The sequence below is a fragment of the Mercenaria mercenaria genome, chromosome 11 (assembly GCF_021730395.1).
Source record: "Mercenaria mercenaria strain notata chromosome 11, MADL_Memer_1, whole genome shotgun sequence".
Lineage (NCBI taxonomy): Eukaryota > Metazoa > Mollusca > Bivalvia > Venerida > Veneridae > Mercenaria > Mercenaria mercenaria.
The window spans coordinates 20,371,395-20,394,297 of record NC_069371.1 but is presented as its reverse complement, the minus strand read 5'-3'; the positions used below and the strand labels follow the sequence as shown (position 1 = coordinate 20,394,297).

Genomic DNA, 22,903 nt, shown 5'->3' with positions numbered 1-22,903 from the left:
GCATTTCCGACCAGCATTGATCCAGATCCGAGCAGTCTAGATAGGATCCATACTGTTCGCTTTCAAACCGTAATGCTATTACAGAAACTTTTAGCGAGCAGCATGGATCCTGACCAGACCGCTGATGCGCAGGCTGGTCTGGATCCATACTGGTCGCAAATGCACCATGTTGGTTTTCTCATGGTGCGGCTCGTTTCAATATTAATGTGGAATTTTATCATAATGTGAATCGCACTTTTTTCACACATTGCTGGGTTATGAACTCGGTATTGTATTTTGTATAATGTTGTCTGGACTGGTCCATAAAAAGAATTAACGAACATATTTGGATGTTGTTGTGCTGGCGCATTTGGTAGAGTAGTATAAAGCTAGCAGCATGCAGCATATCTGACTGGCTGTAGGACACTTATTTTGAACTGAACTGTGTAGAGAGTAGTGAAACTTTTGCGTACTGCTGCAAAATTTCTTAACAACTGATAGGCTTTAAATACAGTATGACCACTTGAATATTCTTAGTGTTAAACATGCCCTGTGTCCTCAGTCATGATATTTGCAATGTGTTATCTTTGCCCGATTCTCTTCTCAGGCTTTACACTACCAATAGCTACCTTATTTAAGATTCATTGTTCTGATTTTTTTTCAAACATTTAAAATTTATTTGCATTTGAGTTCAGTGTTGTTGCTGTGTTTCTTTATAAAAAGTGTATATGCAAGGATGGTAACTAGTATCTTCAAAGGTATAAACGTATTACTGTGATGAACTTGTCAACGGTTATATAAACTTGCGTGGTAAGTATGTTGACTTAAAGTATATTCTGTCACAAAACGGTTTATATTTCATTGAAAATGAACATTCTTTTAAAGCCACGCGGTAACTTAAACGACGGCGACGAGCCTCATACTGTCTAGTTGATTTGTCATAACGTCAACGTACTACAGGTAGCGGATTGTCATTCAGAGATTCAGAAGTTTTATGTATGACAACACCATTAAACAAACTTTGACAGATAATCTATGTTAGTGTGTTCTGTTTGGTGCATTTTACTGTATACTTAACATTACACAAAGTCAGTTGAAAAAGTCATGGGTAGGGTAGGTGCCACGCCAATATAAATCACTCCCGCCTGTAAAGTGCCTTTGCCCTAACAGTAACTGCTTCTGTCCCGCTCTTTACGCAGGACCATTTGAGGATGAGAACCAGTCAACCCTGCCATTGAATTCCGCTCTTCTTTTAGGAGGGCAGGGTAAGAAATTGCGAGAATCATTCTAATCCGTAAGCTGAAGTCGCTCATTGTTATTCAACGCCTTTAAAGTAGAACGTTTAATTACTTATTGCTTTTTTTTCTGTTACTACCTTTTTCTTTTCAAGGTTGCTAGGGGCTCTAATAACTCGCACCTTACTGCATGCTTGTAGTGTAGAAGTATTTTACAGTTTACGAAAGGTTGGTGTACCCGTTCCTGCCTGAAATAATGCACGTGGAGACTTTGGATCTTCATCCGCTACAAATAAACCAGGCAAAATGTTTCCAGTTGTTGACAGTTAGGTGTTTGTTAAAAGTTATCTACTGGGTCTTTGAGTATACTAAGTCTATCAAAAATTATTACTTTTGCTTTTTATATACTCTGATTGTACGTTTTCTGCTGAAATATATTGGTTGTTTTCTCTCTCTCAAAGTTTGTCATAATTGTGTTTCAAAAAATACTAGATATAATTATGGTAACGAAAACATGTTAACTTCTATCTTATATAAGCGTGTTTTTAAACATTTTCGCAACTACGAATTCTTGGAGAAATACCTTAGACCATAGATGTAAATATAATGAAAAGAAGTTTAATGCTTTCACAGTGAAAGAATTGACAGCATATATTGTTCAGAGTAAATTGTACTTTTTCAAGCATACAGCACTACTAGGCAATGAGGTAGAGCTAAAGAAGAATTCATTTGAAAATGGGGTGGGTATATACGTGTTAAAGGGCCCTAAATACCATTACTAGATGTCGTGCACCGTACGGACCACCGTTGTTTCGCCGTTTATTCGCCCTGTAGATTGATAATTTCAATACAATTATACGATGCAGAGGCGCGAATCTACGATGGGATGGCCCAATAATACGATGAGAACACGTGCAAAGGCGCAACGTCAAGAACACTTTAGTATCGTGTTTTCGCATGGTTTTGTCGCAATATCACCCCCCACCCCCCCCCCCCCCCCCGTCCCTCGACTCACTCGTACTTTTGTAATAGGTCTATGAGGTAGAAGGGACGATGTGAGAAAACACGAAGACACGGAATGAAAGTGCGATATTAAAATCGCAATATTGCACTTTCGTCATATAGCCCTAAGGTCAAAGGGACGATCTAGCGCGATAGTATGATGCGAACATGCAATAACACGATAGGGATATCGCCGTTCCTTCGCATCGCCTTATCGCACTATCGCCCTTACCAATCAGGATTTTAAAGCGCCACCATCAGTGAGACAAGAGGACAGGACCTTTACATCTTTGACCTTGGAGTGTCCAGAAATCATTACTTTAGGATATCACAGTACAGTAAATAAATTGTAAAATAGAAACCATACATAAGCAAGTTATGTTCTATACTTGATTGTCCTTTATGGTTCAGTGATAACCTTGCGTATCAAAATTGCAAAATTTCATTCATTTACAAGCGGGAGCGTTTTTATTTATCTATTTTTTGTTTGTTTGTTCGTTTGTTGTGTGCGTGTGTGTATGTGTGTGTGCGTGTGCGCGCGCGTGTGCGTGTCTGTGTAAGGGCGTGGGTGGGTGGAGGGGGTATTGTAATTACTTACTCGCCTGCAGTTATTATTAACATTACATGCATAGCGGATCAGAACGTTAAGTAAAACACCACAGGATAACTATTTTATTTTGAGATAACCCAGACTGTGCACATAATGTATAAAATAACCATGTCAATATTTATCTTTATTGTCAGTAAGCCGACCTTTCTGTTCCGTTTTGTGCAAGGTCGACCTAATACTGACTCGTTATAAGTTCTACAGATTTTTTTAAGATCAATCGGCTCCAAAAATGTAAATAATTCGAATATGAACTTTTCCTATACTTACATGAATTGTACGATTGTATTTGCACATACTAGTATCCTAACGAACCAATGTATTTTCTTTTTCAGCCAGTTGATGGACTATTGTAAAAGTAGTTTCACGTTTTTAACAACAACATTACATGCAAAGCAAAATTACTTTATCTTTTATTCAACATATTATTTTATTTTGGACACTAAACGTTATATTACAGGGCACTGGGCTGATATATGCCATAATGGACAGAGTCACTGACAAAGACCCACAAATAAGCGTCCTGAAAAAAATCGTTGTTTCCGGCAACATGCTCAAACAAGAGGGCCATAATGGCCCTATATCGCTCACCTGTTATCATTGCACTTCAGGACAGGAAGGTCAAAAAATCATAATCAAGATCAATCAAAAGAATCATGAGAAAATATAGTTGAAATTTTCTTAAAGGTACAGATATGTCAAAATACACCTATAAATACCATCCATGTTGTACCACAGAAAAATGGTCTCGGTTTTTCCCTATGGCCAATAATAAACAAGAGCTCGTAGAACACGAAATGCACCCCCCCCCCCCCCCTTGATGCATTCAGAAATTGCACAAGGAACACAAATTATTTGGTCACTGTACATAAAAGTTCTACTATTCTGGGTCAATGTGACCTTGACCTTTGACCTACTGACCTCAAAATCAATAGGGATAATCTGCTGTTCACGATCAATCTCCCTATTAAGTTTCGTGATCCTAAGCCCAAGCATTCTCAAGTTATCGTCCGGAAACGGTTTAACTGTTCTGGATCACTTTGACAATAGGGGTCATCTGCTGGTCATGACTAATCTCCCTATCAACTTCCATGATCTCAGACCCAAGAGTTCTTGAGTTATCATCCGGAAATTGTAAAACTGTTCCGGATCGCTGTGACCTTGACCTTTGACCGCAAAATCAATAGGGGTCATCTGCTGGTCATGACCAACCCCCCTATCAAGTTTAATAATCCTAGGTGCAAGCATTCTTGAGTTAGCATCCGGAAACCGTTTAACTGTTCTGGAACACTGTGACCTTGACCTTTGATCTAATGGCCTCAAAATCAATAGGAGTCATCTATTGGTCATGATCAACCACCCTATCAACTTTCATGATCCTAGGCCGAAGCGTTCTTGAGTTATCATCCGGAAACCGTTTAACTGTTCAAGGTCACTGTGACCTTGACCTTTGACCAGCTGACTTCAAATTCAATAGAGGTCATCTGCTGGTCATGAACAACCTCCATATCAACTTTCATAATCCTAGACCCAAGCGTTCTCGAGTTATCATCCGGAAACCAATTGGTCTACAGACCGACCGACCGGCCGACCGACATCTGCAAAACAATATACCCCTCCTTCTTCGAAGGGGTGGGGGGGGGGGGGGGGGGCATAAAAAGTTACTAAATAAGCTATTTATAGTAACATGGTGACACAAGTTTTGTGCAAGTTTGGTTAAATTCAAATCATAAATGAAGCTGCTATTTTGCAGACAATGTCAAAATAGCTAATTCTGGCCCTTTCAGGGGTCATAACTCTGGAACCAATAATTGGATCTGGCCAGTTCAAGAAAGGAACCGAGATCTTATGGTGATACAAGTTGTGTGCAAGTTTGGTTAAAATAAAATCATAAATGAAACCACTATCGTGCAGACAATAAATTGTTGACGCACGGACGGACGACGGACGAAGGGTGATCACAAAAGCTCACCTTGTAACTAAGTGACAGGTGAGCTAAAAAAAATGGGTAGGTAGGTCGGAGAAATTTTTTTATTATTAAGGGAGACTTTTCGGAAATTATTTTTGTGTCAAAAAATGAATACAAATAAGGGAGTTATGCCTTTAGAGCATCAGTAAGTTGATTTCTAACATCACTGGCCATGTTTAAAGCATAAAAAGTGCAGTTTTGCAATTTTTTGTTAAAAAGTTGAAAAAAATATTCCCCAATGCCATAAAAACATTTAGGGTCGGGCCAAAAATTTAGGGTAGGTCGGGATACCGGAAACAAACATTTATTTACGCCCAAAGATAACTAGTTACAGAGGCGCAATGTGCTGGGATTACTTTTAGCCGGATTGTTATGAAATTCCGCTTCCTAAGAAAACCAGAACTGGTGTTATATGAGAAGACGTTGTCGTGACCCCAGTAGGCTCGAACCCAAGAGCCCCGCCTTGAACCTCGGCCGACACCTTAATCACCATTCCCATTTAAAATGTTTTATGGGACTGCATTGATTTACGATGTATGATTGGGACGGGACAGAAACAGCGCTGCGTTGCTTCTAAAGCTCATATGAGCCGTGCCATGAGAAAACCAATATAGTGGCTTTGCGACCAGCATGGATCCAGACCAGCCTGCGCATCCGCGTAGTCTGGTCAGGATCCATGCTGTTCGCTAACAGTTTCTCTAATTGCAATAGAATTTTAAAGCGAACAGCATGAATCCTGACCAGACTGCGTGGACGCGCAGGCTGGTCTGGATCCATGCTGGTCGCAAAGCCACTACGTTGATTTTCTCATGGTGCGGCTCATATTTGTTTTGAAGTTAAATGAATTTTCGTCCGAAATGACAATCTGCAAAATACGTATTCTCACTATGTGGTTCTGCATTCTCTAGTTTTTACGGAAATATGCGCGAAACGTTGTTGACGTAATCACAAGGAACTTGCTGAGCGACATCACGGGTCCACTACCTTGAAGCAGGACATTACCCACGTAAATATGTGAGTAAACAAGTGATAGCAAGACTGATCTGAGTAAAATATTTATTTTCATAACAAAATATTAAATTCAATAAGCTAATATATTCTAGGCATTTCATTTCAATTTTCTGTAGGCCTACATTTCTATAGTCATGTGCGTTACTTATGTACTGAAGTTTGACATACATACGCCAGCACAGACAGGGAAACGTTTATAGGATTCAGAACAGAAATAATGCTTGGAGGCAGAGGACCTATTTAACATGACCAATGCCAATAGAGAGCCCTGTATTGAACAATGCCCATAACATAGCTTATCATTAAAAGTTTGCCAGAGTCGTTTGTATCGAAACACATTTTTTTTTTTGATATTCCTAATTTTAAATGATCAGTCTGAGTATTAGAGCCTGCATATTACACGACATTTGACTGACATTAGAGCCTGTTTTCATCCTTTCTGAAAATCGCTTCGTATTAGGAATTTTTCTAGTCTATAACTTATACTCTCTCAAAATGTGTTCTACAGGTTACTGAAAAGTGACAATTGTCTTTTCCAAGTTCCTAGAAAAACTGATCTACTTTAAGGAATTTTACTGAAAGCCTTTCAAACGAGTCTATATCTTTGTGCAACGGACAAATTGTGTGTAAATATATAGTTGTCTCAACCAGCTATATCGGATACACGTAGAGACATATTGCTACATATCTGATATATCTGTACGTACTCGTACACGTGTTGTAAATTCAAAACTTAATATAACAAAATGTATTGCAATAACCATAGTGGGTTTGATATTGATTTTATCATTTTAAGCAATATATCTTGTTAAAATGTTTATCCAAAGAAAGCACGGAATTCCTCCAAGGATACGAGTCCATCTCCACTGGTGTCCGTGTATTTTAAAAACTCTTCTAAGATCTCGTCCGGATCCTTCCCTTTGAAGCATTCTACGATAAGTTTGCGGACTTCATCCCGAGACAGTGTTCCGTCACCGTTAGCGTCATACTCCTTGAACAAACTGCACAGCCTATCTCTGAAATATGTACAATATTATGGTGTACAGTTTGGGTCAACAGTTAACAAATAATACAAATACTAAAAATTGTACAACATGCGCATTAAAACATGTGTAAGAAATATACATCTGTGTACATGTCTGCATTGTACCTGAAGGGATAAAACGTGCATACAGGTACAAAAAATATACCTGTACCTGCAAGTACAACTTTATATCTGCAGGATCATTCCGGAGTTAAACCTGCAGAAATAACAGTGTACCTGCAGGTGCTACTTATAATGCAGGTACTAAACATACCTGAATATAATCTTATACCTACACCGGCAAATGAGAAATGTACCTGCAGATATATATTTCTTCTTGCACGTTCAAGTACAAATTTTATTTCTCGGTGCATCTCTTCACTTCTAATCCAGTTTGTAGGTCATTCAATATCGTGATAAATAAAGTAAGAGTGTATGGCATCACTTTCGAACATGATGTCCTTTTTTCCTATGACAGACGAAAGCTCTTTCTGACGATTCGATAAAAGAAATTTCATGTAAAATAATTGACTTCGCCAGTTTCAGGTGCATAAATTGTGATAAATGTGCTTGATTCACAGCAAATCTGATCCGGTGTACATCAGGTGTTCGAATTAGCAAAATTTGATAAGTGTTTAATGTATTAATACTAATTTTCAATGCAGATATATGCATAAACTCTTACCCGCGTTTCGGCTTTTCCCTCATTTCTTCTAAAAATTCTTGTTTGGTGATTTTCTTATTGCCATCTTTGTCAAGGCCACAGAACATACTCTACAAAGGCAAATAATATAAATAGTAATGATATTGCGAGATGAAAACTTTGAAAGAAATTCGGCATACAGCATGTACAGGTAAGAAATAAATGAGCCGCGCCATGAGAAAACCAACATGGTGCATTTGCGACCAGCACGGATCCAGACCAGCCTGTGCATCCACACGGTCTGGTCAAAGATCCATGTTGTTTGCCAACGGTTTCTTTAATTGCAATAGGCTTTGAAAGTGAACAGCATGGATCCATGCTGTTGCAAATGCACTAAGCTGGTTTTTTGCTCAGATCAATTGATATATCTCCGAATGTGTGTTATTTGAGTATAGCCTATTTGTCGTCAGTAAGGGTCGATTTCTTTCTGTCACAAAAATGACGCTTTCTGTCAACAGTAGAATGGCGATCTCTTTTCTGCCAATAGTGAAATGGCGACAGCCTTTTTGTCAACAGTAAAATGGCGAATGGCGGAATCTGTATGATTAGCGCTAAATGCGACTTGCAAGCAGTTTCACTGTGGTATAGTTGGCAGCCAGACGTACGTGGCCATGTTTGCTAAATTCCGACTTTGTGTATACACATTGTATACATGTGTACGAACACCTTGTGAAACAGTTTAGTAAATAGAGTGCTCGCTAACGTTTTACTTAAATTCTTTTTTCCAACACTTGCCTACTAATCTTAAGGTATTAGGCCCCTAAAAGTAATGTTTAAAAAATGGCATTTGCTTGGTATATTCTTACAGTTGACCTTGCTTGGCACTTATATGCAAATTTTTAAAAACTTTTACCGTGCCGTTTTTTATAAATTTTGTGTAATTTATGGTATTTCCTAAAGCTCAAGTAGAGACAAATTTCAAAGTGGTGGCCTTTATCCAAAACGTTTGCAGAGAATTCATTATTCCAATATTGTTTATGAAAGAATCATCAAACTATCGGTAAACAATCATAAAACTTAAATAAAACTTTTTTTCTAGTAAAGATTTTTAACTCATTTTTTCTAGGGTGCCTCGAGTAAACGGATTTAATTAGACAGAATTCCAACTCCAATATTGAAAAATTAAGGTCGCATCCTGCGGTTCTGTTTTGAATTTTGCTCACTTCATTCAAAAATAACCTTGGGGCAGAAATAAAACCTACCTACATTTCTTCCACAATATGTAATATAAAGAATGAAGACAAAATGGAGAACTTTTACCGCATGTAACTCATTATTTTTAAAGATGTCTAACTCTACCCCTTCTGTTTCAGAGGTAAAATCACTTTGCATAGCAAGAAATCGCATATCAAATGATTTTTCCCCATTTTTGTATAATAAATCAATAACAAGTCTTGAAAGAAGTAAAAACTTACTAGAAAAAAAGGAAAATAAGGAAAAAAAATTGGACTCAGTGGGGCTTGAACCTACGCCCCACTGAAAATTGCAGCCAATGTAGGTTTATGGTAAGAACTAAATACTCTTCAAAAAGGAGGTACTCTATTATGGGCCTAATACCTTAAAATTATATAGCCAGCTAATCTTCATGTGATTCTTAAAAAACTGGTGCAGAGAGAGAGACGTCGTTGCAAGACTCAAAGAGCTATAAAAATAAATTTGTTTATACTTCTATGCAAGACCTAAAGACAACAAAAAATTATCATAATAATTATGAAACTCACTGCACAATCTTTGTCAGAAATGTCAGAATGGTACTTTCTGACGGCGCGGGCTAGTTCTTGTATGGTTAGTTGGCCATCTCCATTCGCATCAGCCTTGGCCCAGAAATCTTCACACTGTTCGGCCGTCAACGACATTTCTTCGCAGTCTGGACTAAAATCTGAAAAATAAAAAATACAAACAATATCACAGTCGCGATATTTTTGCAGATTCGATGCTTTAAATATGATATGGTCATTTTGTAGAAGAACACACTATTTCCCTTCAACGATTCGCCCATTTTTACAGCAGTCCGTTGTTATTCCTTCTAAAAGAAACACAGCATCGCCACACGTGTGTTTCAGGTCTTGAACATGTGTAACTAATTAACTTAGGCAAACAAGTGCAAAGGTATCCGTGCAAATTGGCAGATAACACAAGTTACTGGAAGAAATATTTATTGGTTCAATCAATTACTTAAAGAAAAAGAATATATTATTGATATAGCTTGATTACTCTTCCGTATTTTTGTCAATGTTATATAGTGAAGCTGTCCTAGTAACAATAACATGAAAAGGCCTATCAACTGTCTCTTATCTTCTGATCTTTATTGACTGCATATAAGGTACACAACGATATTTCAACAAGAGTACGCGCACATGTGGAAAGACCTGCTTAATCCTTAATTTTGAAGCTTCTTGATATGTGTTTTAGCAATAACCACAGGAAAGATAACTCCTGCAAACACTTGATTCAGGATTTCCAAAATAAATGTGACTACATAAAAATCCTCACTTTTTAAACATAGTTTATTGTGTTACATGTAGGGTATCTGAAATACGTACTGTATGATTTTTTATGACAGGAAAGTGTGCAGATTGGAAATTATACACTGTTTTTTTTTCAAAGTGAAAGTACCATGTAATAATTTCATTTTCATTTTTTATTGAATGGATGTGTAATCTCTCTAAAGAAACTAGGGAAATCTTCCTTTCTTGTAGATAAATAAGTCATATAAAAATAACCGAAACATCACTATCCACTGGCACCATGCAGACCAGAAAGAAAATACCATCATGCCTTGTACACTGCTCACGCTTCTCATAGTATATCTGGTGATAGGATACAAGTTGTACAGTACTTCCCATCTGCTATGGTGCCAGTGGCACTGTCAGTCAAATACCATGGCAATGTCGATCAAAATTTGGTAAAATAAGAATACAGCGCGATATGTACATTATTAAACAGTTAAATTTTATCTAAGACTTCAGGTAAACATATGACACATTTTATATTTACACCTACGCGCCTTGTCGCTCTTGAAAATGTAAATAGTTGAAATAAATGATAAACTCTTACCGGTGTTCAGTATAATCCTGAATGTTTTGAGGTAAACTTTTATGAACAAAATAAGACACGTTTCAATGCTATCCTATATCTTTTTACGGTTTGTTAACAACCTAAGTATTCATTATTCATCCTTGCGAAAAAGAAATGTTTTAATAAATTTTACAATCAGTCGTGGTGTAAAAATGCAATCTCACCTGTTTCAAAGATCGGCCTGTACAGGTTTAATCTCCTTCTTTCCTATCAGTGTATAATGCTAATCTATGAACAAAGAGTTATAAAGTAACAACTGCGGTTCAATTTGCTTCATTAATAAAAATTTACCCTTAGGGTACGTGTTTAGTTGTCTGCCTTTAACAATTAGTGGTACACCTACTGTTTTAATCCTTGAATTATATTATACCGATATGTCATTGTTCACTCTTTTAAAGAAGCTAATGATAAACCGATTGTTATTTAACAAAATACTTATTAGTAAATATAAGATGTGTAACTGGAGTGCTCTAACTACAATTATTTATTTTATGTGTTCGTTTTGTGACGGTTGCTCAGCTATGTATCATCTGAAAAAATACAATAATTCATTATGTTAGTGATCTTCATTGTAAATGAACCTGAAATATAGCAATTCTGGCAATTTCAACATTTGTTGTGCCCTTGTTCACGCATTTGGTTATTTCGTATGCTACCAGAGATCTACCAGAGTTCAGAAATCACGTGGCTGATTTCTGCCATTTCGTTATTTCGCAGTGAATTGACGACAAAACTTTGTTATGGCGTCCCGCCGAATGTCGCCCTGTCAAAGGTCGCCCCACAAAACGTCGTTATGGCGCCCCACCAAATGTCGCCACGCCGAATGACGCCCCGCAGAACTTCACCCGACCTGCAAAACGTCAGTATGGCGCCCCGCCGAACGCCGCCCTGCAAAACGCCGTCCCGCCTGACTTTATGGCCTGGATTTTGCATGGAACTAGCTGTATTATTGAGGAAGTAAAAAAAGATTTCTCTACAAGTTATAAAGTTACTGCTGGGGATAATATTCTGCCATGACGCTTGCCCAGTTCCCTCACCCCCAGTTTGGTACAAACCTTTCAGATAGGTATCTGGTGTTTGCTCGCTCGACAATCCATCTCACTGACAAACACATGGTGGTTTTCCAGTGTTCGACAATTTATAATCTGGATATAAATTAAACGGACGCGTGGGCGGACGGTCAGACGAACGGAAGGACACACGTACGCACGCACGCACGCATGCCGTCACGCATGCGTATTGTCATCTATATTTCATGAAAAAGTCTTGTAATTGATGGTCGTGTTGTCGGATTGTGTGTGGCATGGGGGTAAGAGTGAGCAATATCCTTCGGTAACACTTCATAAGGTACTTTCAAATATAATTTAATATTCCATAAATATTAAAATCTTACTACCTTTTATTTCCAAATTTAAAAAATACCATCATGTCTTTCAGGAAGGCGCAAGAGAACATTCGACTGGGCGACGTTTAGAGGGGTGACATTTGGCGAGGCCACAAAACGACGTCTAGCGGAGAGATATGTTTACCGGGCGACGTTTGGCGGAGAGAAGTTCGGCGCCGGGCGACAATCGGCGGGGTGCCATAACGTGTTTTGTTGTGCCGCTCGCGAAATGGCACAAAAAACGAGACCTCTTGTAACCATCTCTTTTCACGAAAGTTTCATTAAAATTGCAAAAATGAGCTATCTATTATGTTAGCACTAAAATTGCTAGTACGGAATATGAGATCAGTGGCTTACTATTTAGCACACAATCTGTATACAATTACCTAAATAGTGATATTATCGTTTTGGAGGAGTTCAGATGCAACGGAATTATATCTAGAGGGCGCAGGTTGGGTTATGTTAGACACGCCATGTAATTATTCAAGATATAGTTAGATATGACATCTGATGGGTATGTACTTGTTCCTTCAGTAATATTATGTTACAACAAAGTCATTATACCAGCAAAACATGTGTAAGGTAATGGAGCCAGTTCAGTACGGCGTCTTCTTGAATAGTGCTACACCACACACGTCCATAGGATAGTGCTACACCACACACGTCCATAGGATAGTGCTACACCACACACGTCCATAGAAGTCTTCTTGAATAGTGCTACACCACACACGTCCATAGGAGTCTTCTTGAATAGTGCTACACCACACACGTCCATAGAAGTCTTCTTGAATAGTGCCACACAACACACGTCCATAGAAGTCTTCTTGAATAGTGCCACACCACACACGTCCATAGAAGTCTTCTTGAATAGTGCCACACCACAGACGTCCATAGGAGTCTTCTTGAATAGTGCCACACCACACACGTCCATAGGAGTCTTCTTGAATAGTGCCACACCACACACGTCCATAGGAGTCTTCTTGAATAGTGCCACACCACACACGTCCATAGAAGTCTTCTTGAAAAGTGCCACACCACACACGTCCATAGGAGTCTTCTTGAATAGTGCCACACCACACACGTCCATAGAAGTCTTCTTGAATAGTGCCACACCACACACGTCCATAGGAGTCTTCTTGAATAGTGCCACACCACACACGTCCATAGAAGTCTTCTTGAATAGTGCCACACCACACACGTCCATAGGAAAGAGATGCTGCTTAATCATCACTTTTTAAAAGAACAGCCAATAATGCATTCCTTCTTTTTATTTAAGAGTGAATGCACTTTAAAGCTTCCGCAACACAATCTACTTGACATAACATGGTAATAAATAAACAACTGCTCGATTCATTTTATGCGTGTTTAATTGTACATATTTATAAGGCTTTATTTAACTTTATTCTAAAAAGTTGTTATGTATAATAAGTACCACGAAAGGATTAAAGAATATTGTCGCTCAAATTAATTCGTCATAAAAATCTCAGTAAACTATCCTAAGATTAGCCTGCCCGCTTAACTCAAGAGGAAGAGCGAAGATCTACGAAACACTGGGTCGCGAGTTCTAACCCTGGTCGAAGCATATATTCTCGCGCCGATTTGATGTGAAGTCAATAAGTTATTTCATCGTTCACCTCTTTTTCATGTGGAGAAGTTGACAGTTACATGCGGAGAACAGGTAAGTACTGGTGCAGAAACCTAAGAACACTCGTTAGGTTAACTGCCCTTCATTACAAATGAAAAAAAGTCCCAAACACAAACAGTCAAATACTTATCGCAAGCTGGGGGGAAAATGAGAAAACATGGCGATATTTCGATTACTTAATGTTATTCTAGTGTTCAGGTAAAGAATGTGCTATCCATCCAGTCGGCCTTAAAAATGTTATGCCAAAGATCTTAATACTTTTTTTTTTAAAATAACCGGTAAGTTCGGTTTAATCCGGAAAGCAACACCGGGAATGCTTTGATGTAGAAATATTTACATATAAAATAAGTTTCCTTTCAGTATAATCGTATCCTTTTAAACTGTTTCACAATCTTATAGTATTCATTATTCATCCTTGACGAAAATGTGCGTTAAATGAATTTTAATGTCTGTTCAAGCAGAAAAATGAAAATCCCACCTGTTTGAAAGATCTGCCAGCAAATTTAATTTCCTTCTTTCCTTCGAGTTTAAAACACAAATCTATTAATTAAGGGCTGTTAACTATCTATCTTGGTATGACTCACTTCAGTAACCGTTAACTTACATAAATTTGGCGGGATTAATTAATTATATTTACCCTGGGGATATTGTCTTATTCACAATTAGTAATATACGTTATGCTTTGGACGTTAATTTTAGTACATTTATGTGACTGTAATTTTTCAGTAAGTGTGGGACACGGTAACGATTTATCTTACCACGGTGGTCTTGTATCGCTCACCCGAATACTTCAATAAGTTAAATACTTGCAGTCGTTAAATATCTAATCTGGTGTTAGAGAACATCTTCCCGTTATTAAAGCTTTCCGATAAGCTAGTTACTTAATTCTTTTTAAAATATGTACTAGTATTATGTTCTATGAACATTTTTTTCTTATTATCATATCTTGACCGATATCTTTATTTGAAGATTTTGTGGTGATTCCTCAAGGAAGCATGACCTCTAATCTAATCAATAATCAATAACTAAAACACTCTGCTCTGATGGTAATTCTTATAAGTTTTTAATTTCGACATCTTTAAAGTTATTGGCCGTACAAAAAAAGAAGATATATCAAAAAGAATTTGAAATCGATTCTGCACGTTCTCTAAATATTTCAATATAAAGTTTTAAAAATAGACACATAATTTTACTGACAGAAAGAGATGCACCATTCTTAATCTTACGTCCGTTTCACTTCACAGCAGCGGGCAGCAAACATGTGTGTAAGACAGCCGGTTGCCAATTTCGAAGAATCTAGGTGAAATATAATTCTGTGAAAATGAGAGGAAGTTTCGGATCCTATGACGTTCTCTTGGAATTCTTAGTTGTTGCAAAGTGAAGAGTGAAGTATAGGTTGCATGTATCTGGCATAACATTAAACGAAGTTACACAAAATAAAATCCATTATCTAGAAAAGTAAGTCGGTTGTTTTGTTTGGAGAACGGTATTAATCACGTTGACAAATCTCATTGACCTTTCAACGTTACAAAAACGTGCTAAAAGGTGTGAAATTCATTACCAAGTCCTTCAAATTAACAAGAACTTATTTTTACAAACGTTAAATTTATTACAGCCTTTTTTTCAAATAACTTTTATGAATGTTTTTTTGAAATATCTTTTAAAACTTGGATCGTATATAACGACAACTGTTGCCACATCTGTTTTACAGGTTACGGTGTAAGAGAGACCACAATTGAAAAATGTCAAACCTAAGACAAACAGAATACATTCTCCTGAATTTGTGAATTTGAGACAAAAATCGCTAATAATGTGACATATCACTTATTAATTTACTACGAAGATATTATTCGATTGATTCAATCTTTATCATATTCATAAACAAGTGTTTTGCAGATGAATTGAGCTTCTTCAAAAGGTTAAGATTTAAGTATCCAAGTTTCAGCCAGGCTTGTTAAATACAACCAAGCACAAGGTAACTGTTTCAACATTTTTTAGGACAAACTCTAAAACAGTCATAGCCAATAGAGATCTTAGAGCAACTGGAAATCCCGTTAAAGCCACTGGAAATCCTGTTAAAGCCACTGGAAATCCTGTAAGAGCCATTGAACGCTCTCTTAGAGTCACTGGAAATCCTGTTACAGCCACTGGAAATCTTAGAGCCACTGCAAATCCTTTCAGATCAACTGGAAATTTTAGAGCCACTGGAAATCCTGTCAGAGCCACTGGAAATCATTAAGCCACTGGAAATCTTAGAGCAATTTGGAAATCCTATTAGAACCACTGGAAATCATAGAGCTACTGAAAATCCTGTTGGGGCCACTGGACATCTTAGAGCCACTGGAAATCTGATTGCCACTGGAAATCTTAAAGCCATTGGAAATCCTGGGAATAGAGCCACTGAAAATCCCTTTAGAACTACATTCTCTTAGATCCACTGAAAATCCTTGATTTTCCTAGACCTTGAAGAATCAGAGCTACCTCATACAACTTTGCATTGTCCTTAGGAAGACAGAGCTTTAAGAGCAACATTAAAATTCCATTCCTTTACATATGAATTCGTTGAATTTGCAAATCAATTGGTTTGTAATCAGTCTGTATCATTAAATACATATCTTCTTTGTAAAAAACAAAATTGAAACTATTTGTCTAAATTGTCTTATTTCCACGTGTCCGTCTGGTCTGTACTGTCTTTGCCACCGCCAAAGCCAAAACAATGTCATATTTATGATGTCTACACTACCAGTAGTACTCAAAAATCGACATGTATTAAATCGTCACTTTTTAACACCCCGATTGTGTTTTATTCAGTCGCGTTCTAAAGAAGAAAACAGCTTGGGAAACACTTCAGAACTCTTCTAACCACTTTATACAACACTCAGTTTTCTTGCTCAAACTTCTCTTCTTTTTCTAAACAAAAATGGGGAAAAAAGAGAATGTGATGTGAAAAAAAATATTTTTGGACGACAATAGTGCACTGATAAGTCAAACAGTTCTGATCTAAAAGTCTAATTTGTACTCGTCATTTTAGTTATTGACATTAAACAATAAAAAAGAAAGATACTGTTTGCTCGTTTGGTATGTCGTTACTTTTAAATTTATGAAAAGGCGAGTAACTGAAAACAACTACAGTGAAGGAAATTGATTTTGAGCTTCATGTCTATAAATATCATTTGAGTACGGAATCCTGTTGCAGTCATATTGTATCAACGCAATGATCAAAGTGTGATGGTAGGATAGTAGAATGGTAGGGTTTTAGGATAACAGGATGGAGATGGTAGGATAATATTATGACGTCATTACTATCATATCCTACTATCGCTATCTTACCACCCTACTATCGCTATACTATCATACTATCATTCTACTATCCTATCATTCCGAAACTTTATTGCTAAATACGAGAGTTTAAACATTTTATCAAAATGGCTGATATTGATAGTTGAATGGTGCGAAACAAGAGCTCGTAGAACACGAAATGCACCCCACCCTCTTGATGCATTCAGTAACTGCACAAGGAACAGAAATTATTTGGTCACTGTGCACTGGACGTTTGACGTACTGACCTCAAATAGATAATAATGGGTCATTTACCAGTCATAAGGGACCTCCGTATCAAATATGATCTTAGACCAAAGTATTGTCTGGTTATTTGGCAAAAACGTTCTACTGTTCTAGGTCAAATGATACTTAGATCATACACCACCATTGCAATTTTGGGTCAAATTTTCAGCTGATTTTGCAGTTTGCGTTTATGTTTGACTGAAAATGTTGTTCTTGCATCAAACAAGACCCCAGTTTTCTTTTGATTTTTATTCAGTTCTCACAATATTCTTCAAGGAAATGTAAGCTACAGACATATAAAAATGGTCCTAATATGTGCTGCAGCCATTGGAAGTATGTCTATTTTATATAGAATAAAGAAGAATAGCTATAAAGTATGTTGTAACCAATAGGGATCATCTGCTGGTCATGAACAACCTCCCTATGAACTTTCATGACCCTCGGTCCAAGCGTTCTTGAGTTATCATTCGAAAACCGTTTAACTGTTCCAGGTCACTTTGACCTTGACCTTTCACTTACTGCTCTCAAAATCAACAGGGATCATCTGCTGGTCATGACCTATCTTCCTATCAACTTTCATGGTCCTAGACCCAAGATTTCTTGAGTTATCATCCGAAAACCGATTGGTCTACGTACATACCCACCGACCGACATACCCACCGGCCAACCGACCGACCGACCAACCGACCGACATCTGCAAAACAATATACCCCTCCTTCTTCGATGGGGGGAGGGGGGTATAGATATAACAGCGATGATAGGATGTCAGAATGGAAGGACAGTAGGATGATAGGATGGCGATAACAAAAATAGTAGGTATTAGTATAGTGTAACGGCAGTAATATCATCATATCCATCCTAAAATCGCTACCCTACCAGTTTTCTTCCACTATTCTACTATCTTTCCATCGCCATCCTAACAGTCTACTATCCTGTCATCATCATGTCAGCGTTCTATCATCCCACTATCATGCCGCTGCGCTCTGGTAAATGGGTGATTCTGTATTTGGAATCAGTTTAAATGCCTCACTTTTGCTTACTGTTATGTTGTAGAAGTTGCCACAGCAATCCTGCTGTTGTTCCAGATATTGATTAGTAGAACCGAACGGGTAGTTGCAAGTATTTAATGGAGGTACACATTTAGTATATTTTTTCGGCGACGCCGTCTAAATTCGTTTTCGTTACCTATGCCACGTGACTTCAGTTTGCAAATCAAACTACTTGATAATGCATTATAGATAATTTATCAAAATGGAAGATTTATGCAACACTCTGCCTGATTGGACGGGAGTGTCAATTTCTTTCACTCTGTTGATTGTGCTACGCTGAGAGAAATGTAGACAAAGCGTTTATCCTAAACGACGCTGTTCACAGTTTTAAAGCTAACTTTGGCTCAGTATATTTAGCAAGAATATTGATATATCTCAAAATGATAAGTAAGTTTAATAAATATGATACAAACCTGTTCAAATACCAACATATATCAAATTAAAGAAAGAGCTGAATACGGTCTGCGTATCACATGAATAAGGGTGTGATAAGAGTCTTTTATGTAGAGAAGTGCTTTTTAAAAGATTTTCCTTGTTACAATTGTCGTCTGTATATGAAAAGGTTTCTTGCTTTTGTGACTTATTCAGATTGCATATTAAAATGAGTACTTGTTTGCCTTGATATATTTGTTATAAATGAATATTTTTCTGTAGTATGGTATGCAAATATTGAACTCAGTTGAAATCTGTTTCATTATATATATGCTATATAATGACTGAATCTCATTACACTGAAATGAAGGTACGCTGCATACAGTTTATCTATGTGATATGACTACGGTCAAACTTTGCGTATGAAACAGAAATATTGAAATAATTACAATTGTATGTTTTGCTTGACCTTCACTTTTTATAGGTGTGACGTCATAGTCCAAAGACTCATGAATAGCGAATATGCATTTGTTAAAGCGGGATCAGTTGGCCTATTTTAGAAATAAATAAAAATAATAAATAAAAAAAATCTCATGTATTCTAATCAAACTTGATTTGTAGCATCTTTATTAGGCCCGCAGCCAACTTTGTTCAGCTGGGACATTTGACCCCTTTTAGGGGCTGCTAGAGCTAAAACTAAAAATGCCTTTATACAGCGTCTCATGAACAGCTTGGTGGATCTTTGTCATACTTGGTCTGGAGCATCATTATAAGGTCCTCTTCCAAATTTATTTATATACGAACTTGGGCCCTATTAAGGACCACTATAGCTAAAAGCAGATATGACTTTCTTCGCATTAACCACTAAAATATAATGGATTTTTAGCAAACTCGATGTGTAACAATATGGTAAGGTCTCCTGCTATTTTATTTCAAATGTGGATAGGGACCAATTTAGCTAAAAATATAAACACGTTTAATGACCTTTTTTTGTGAACCGCTTCATGAATCTTCATCGAACTACTGCTGTAATTATCCGCCTAAGGATAAACGAACAAAATTGCAACCCTACGAAGCCTTTGCGAAAAATTAAAAGAGAACCATTTAAATTGTTAAAGTGCGGTGTTTAGGTTTGCAATTTGAAAACTGTTAGATGAAAGATGAATGTTAGATGAAAAATTCATAAACTCTTTTCCTTATTACAATTCGCCGACCATCATTTTTAAAGATATTTCTTGTTCACAGGTAACTTCCTTAAATTTACAAACAATTAACAAACATTCATAATATACATCCATACATAAATGTTAATGTATACCAAGAAATCTAGGCAACATACATGTATATACAATATTGTATGCATGCATACATACATACATACATACATACATAAATACATACATTACAAAGTAGAATATATATGTTACAAAGTATATGACCCGGATATAATATATCATAGATTGCATTATACTATTATTATACTACTGAAACCTTTGAACACATTAATTTGTAGTACTTTATTTTATGAAACACACATCGATGTTTTAATACATTTACTAATAGAATACAAAAAAGTATGTGTATGTCATTTCTTTGTAATGTACATATCAGCAAGTCTATTTTCAATCTTATTTTAAAGGAAAACCCTCTTAAATAAATACTTTATGAACTATCAGATTTTTAAATGCAAACATACAAAAGAAGTACCAAAAAAGCAGAAATGGTAAAGCTGTATTAATTATTCAAAATAAGTTACAATTCACGATATATTCGTGCTTCTGTATACTTACCAGGCACAATTTAAGCTACATTTTAAACCATAAAAGGTTGGTACAAGCTCTTTCCGTTTACAAGAGAACTTCCTAATTTGTAAGAACAAAATATAAGGTTTTTCAATTCTTTTTTCACAATTTCCTGTAATAAAGTCTTTGCCTCTTATTTGAACAGTTACCATTATTCAATAAAACATTTTTCACTTCTTGCAGTAAATTTTGAATATAAGTGCAAGACCAGAACAGATGTATAATTGTTTCTTCATCTTCTTTACAAAATGTACACATATTATCAGTTATAATAGATGTATTCATATGAAACAACAAAGTTATACAATATTCCAAATGAATGGAAGGAAAAGCTAAAAAATGAAAATCAAAATGATGAGGCAGAGACATTATTTGCAACTATTCAGAAAGTTAAGAAACAAATAAATTACTATATAAACAGTATCAGAGAAAACAAAACACAATGACAATAAACAAATCTGAAATTAAATGGAATAGTGTCTATGAAAATTTAGATTGAGAATGATATATAGTGCGACTTTTTCCAGTTGTATAGACTCAAAATTAAGGGTTTTCCAATATAAATATCTTAAAGAGAATTTCTATAGTTTTTTTCCTTTCATAGAAATTTTTTAAATCCACATATATGATAGGAAAATTTGTGCTGAAAACAATGAACAAATAAAAACAATAGGTCACCAGGCTTGTTTTTGTGAAAAAATGTTTTGAAGACACCCACTGTTGCTGAAACTGCTAGCGATTTTTCAACATTTTCATAATGTTCTGCTTTTTTATAAATACCAACCAAAAAATTCATCAAGACAGCACAATAAGGTTTTTTTCTTTTTACAGATTTTATTATATACTTACTTTATATCATAGTCATATTTGTAATACTCTATCCTTACAATAATGGGTACAAATGAAAAAAAAATGTTTCATATTTACTTTTGTGAACCTTTTTCAGTGAAAAATTACCCATAGTGAAGAATATATTTTTTAAGTTTTGAAAAAACTCTTTCATAGAATTTTTTCCTGTTTTTCTTGTGTATAGATAATTGTATTGTGAGCATAAAAATGGCTAAAAATGTATGGGTCACCAGGCTAATTTTTATGTTAAGACCGCTAGAATACAACACCTGTTCGGACGGAAAATGGCGCGAACCTGGCCAAATTGATTACATGTATGTCTGCTAGAAGTTACAAAAAAGTTTTAAAAATTCCTAATTCTTTCTATAATTGAATACTAAATAATCTGAAAGGTGATATTGTACTAAGTCAATTATCTTACATTATATGAACAACATTGTCTTTGTACTAAAATGCGATGTGAAAACACAACCACAAAAATAGCAAGATACCTGTCAGGCATGATTCTTGTCAATACAACATAAACCAGTATCAACATTTGATTACTGATAAAACTTATCAAAAATGTTATTTCATTCAAGATTTCTCATATTAAAGACTGTCTGTAACATGTTTCAACAAATGTTGACTTCAGTTCAATTTTCCATAGAAAGTGTCGGCTGCGCAGAAAGATGCGCATAAAAAACTATCGGAATTCCCTTTAAAAGGATTATAGCAACTAATCAGTTTATGCACAAATGCAAAATAATCGAATCTAGCTTATGCGATTTTTGTAACATGGAGATAGAATCTTTGAACCATCTCTTTTGGGAATGCCAAATCGTACAAGACTTTTGGTCATGTATCAAACAATTCTTAAATAACAAAGGTATAGAATATACATTTAACTTCCAAAATGTTTCGTTTGGTTCTCTGTGGCAACGTTAAATGTCGCAACACCGCTAAATGTCGCAACCACCGTTAAATGTCGCAAGGTTGACGTTAAATGTCGCAACCACCGCTAAATGTCGCAAAATCGTCTGCCGCTAAATGTCGCACCTTTAACGTTAAATGTCGCAAAAAATTGCCCACCGTTATATGTCGCAACACCAACGCTAAATGTCGCACTTCCTATTTGACACTATGATTATCAATTCCTTGTGTATATTTACTTTTTGAGGGAAGAAAAATTAACAGGTTTATGTAATAGAAATAATTATCTTAATGACAAGTGCTGTTACGTATAGCAACAAGAGGGCTTTGTTGGCCCTAGATCGCTCACCTGAGTTCGACACCTTGCTTGAACAGTCACGCAAGAAAAATATTTGTGAATTATTTTGTAATAGGGCCAGTGTTTTAGAACAGAAATATTCTGAGGTTTCTTCTAACTAAATACGATTTGGTAATAGTGTTGTATGTTTGTTGGGGGTTTGGGTATGGGTGTGGAACAGGGTGAATAACAACACAGAAATCTAAGACACAAACACACAGCACCAAGACAATTAATAGAAAATATAAGTATTTACATTTTTGAAGGGGAGGGGGGTGGGGGGAGAGAGAGGGGGTTATGTGTGGGTAGGCGGAAAAGCAGGATAATGAGGGGAATGAGACTAAACAAAACAATTTTAAGAGACTAAAAGTAAAATAATAT

At 36.3% G+C, this 22,903-nt stretch overlaps 1 protein-coding gene across 4 annotated transcripts; it reads right to left on the bottom strand.

The window, feature by feature from the left end:
- Positions 1-5,834: 5,834 nt before the first annotated feature.
- LOC123532441 (calmodulin-4-like) lies at positions 5,835-14,266 on the bottom strand. 4 transcript variants are annotated; one of them, XM_045313874.2, is made up of 4 exons: positions 14,116-14,266; positions 9,252-9,409; positions 7,513-7,601; positions 5,835-6,819 (listed from the first exon to the last, which is right to left on the bottom strand). In XM_045313874.2, exons 2-4 carry the CDS (start codon positions 9,384-9,386, stop codon positions 6,621-6,623), a joined length of 423 nt encoding a protein of 140 aa, XP_045169809.2. In that variant the 5' UTR covers positions 9,387-9,409; positions 14,116-14,266; the 3' UTR covers positions 5,835-6,620. The 4 variants fall into 4 exon arrangements, with proteins under 4 accessions (XP_045169809.2, XP_053374674.1, XP_045169806.2 ...); XM_053518699.1 differs by lacking the exon at positions 14,116-14,266 and adding an exon at positions 13,975-13,998; XM_045313871.2 differs by lacking the exon at positions 14,116-14,266 and adding an exon at positions 10,773-10,990.
- Between the last annotated feature and the right edge of the window lie 8,637 nt (positions 14,267-22,903).

What these genes read in the sequence shown, in the direction of transcription:
- LOC123532441 (XM_045313874.2), bottom strand. Translation starts at nt 9,386, where the DNA reads ATGTCGTTGACGGCCGAACAGTGTGAAGATTTCTGGGCCAAGGCTGAT. An exon ending in TTTCTGACAAAGATTGTGCA is followed by an intron (nt 7,602 to 9,251) that starts GTGAGTTTCATA and finishes TTGCCTTTGTAG; the next exon opens with AGTATGTTCTGTGGCCTTGA. An exon ending in AGGGAAAAGCCGAAACGCGG is followed by an intron (nt 6,820 to 7,512) that starts GTAAGAGTTTAT and finishes TACATATTTCAG; the next exon opens with AGATAGGCTGTGCAGTTTGT.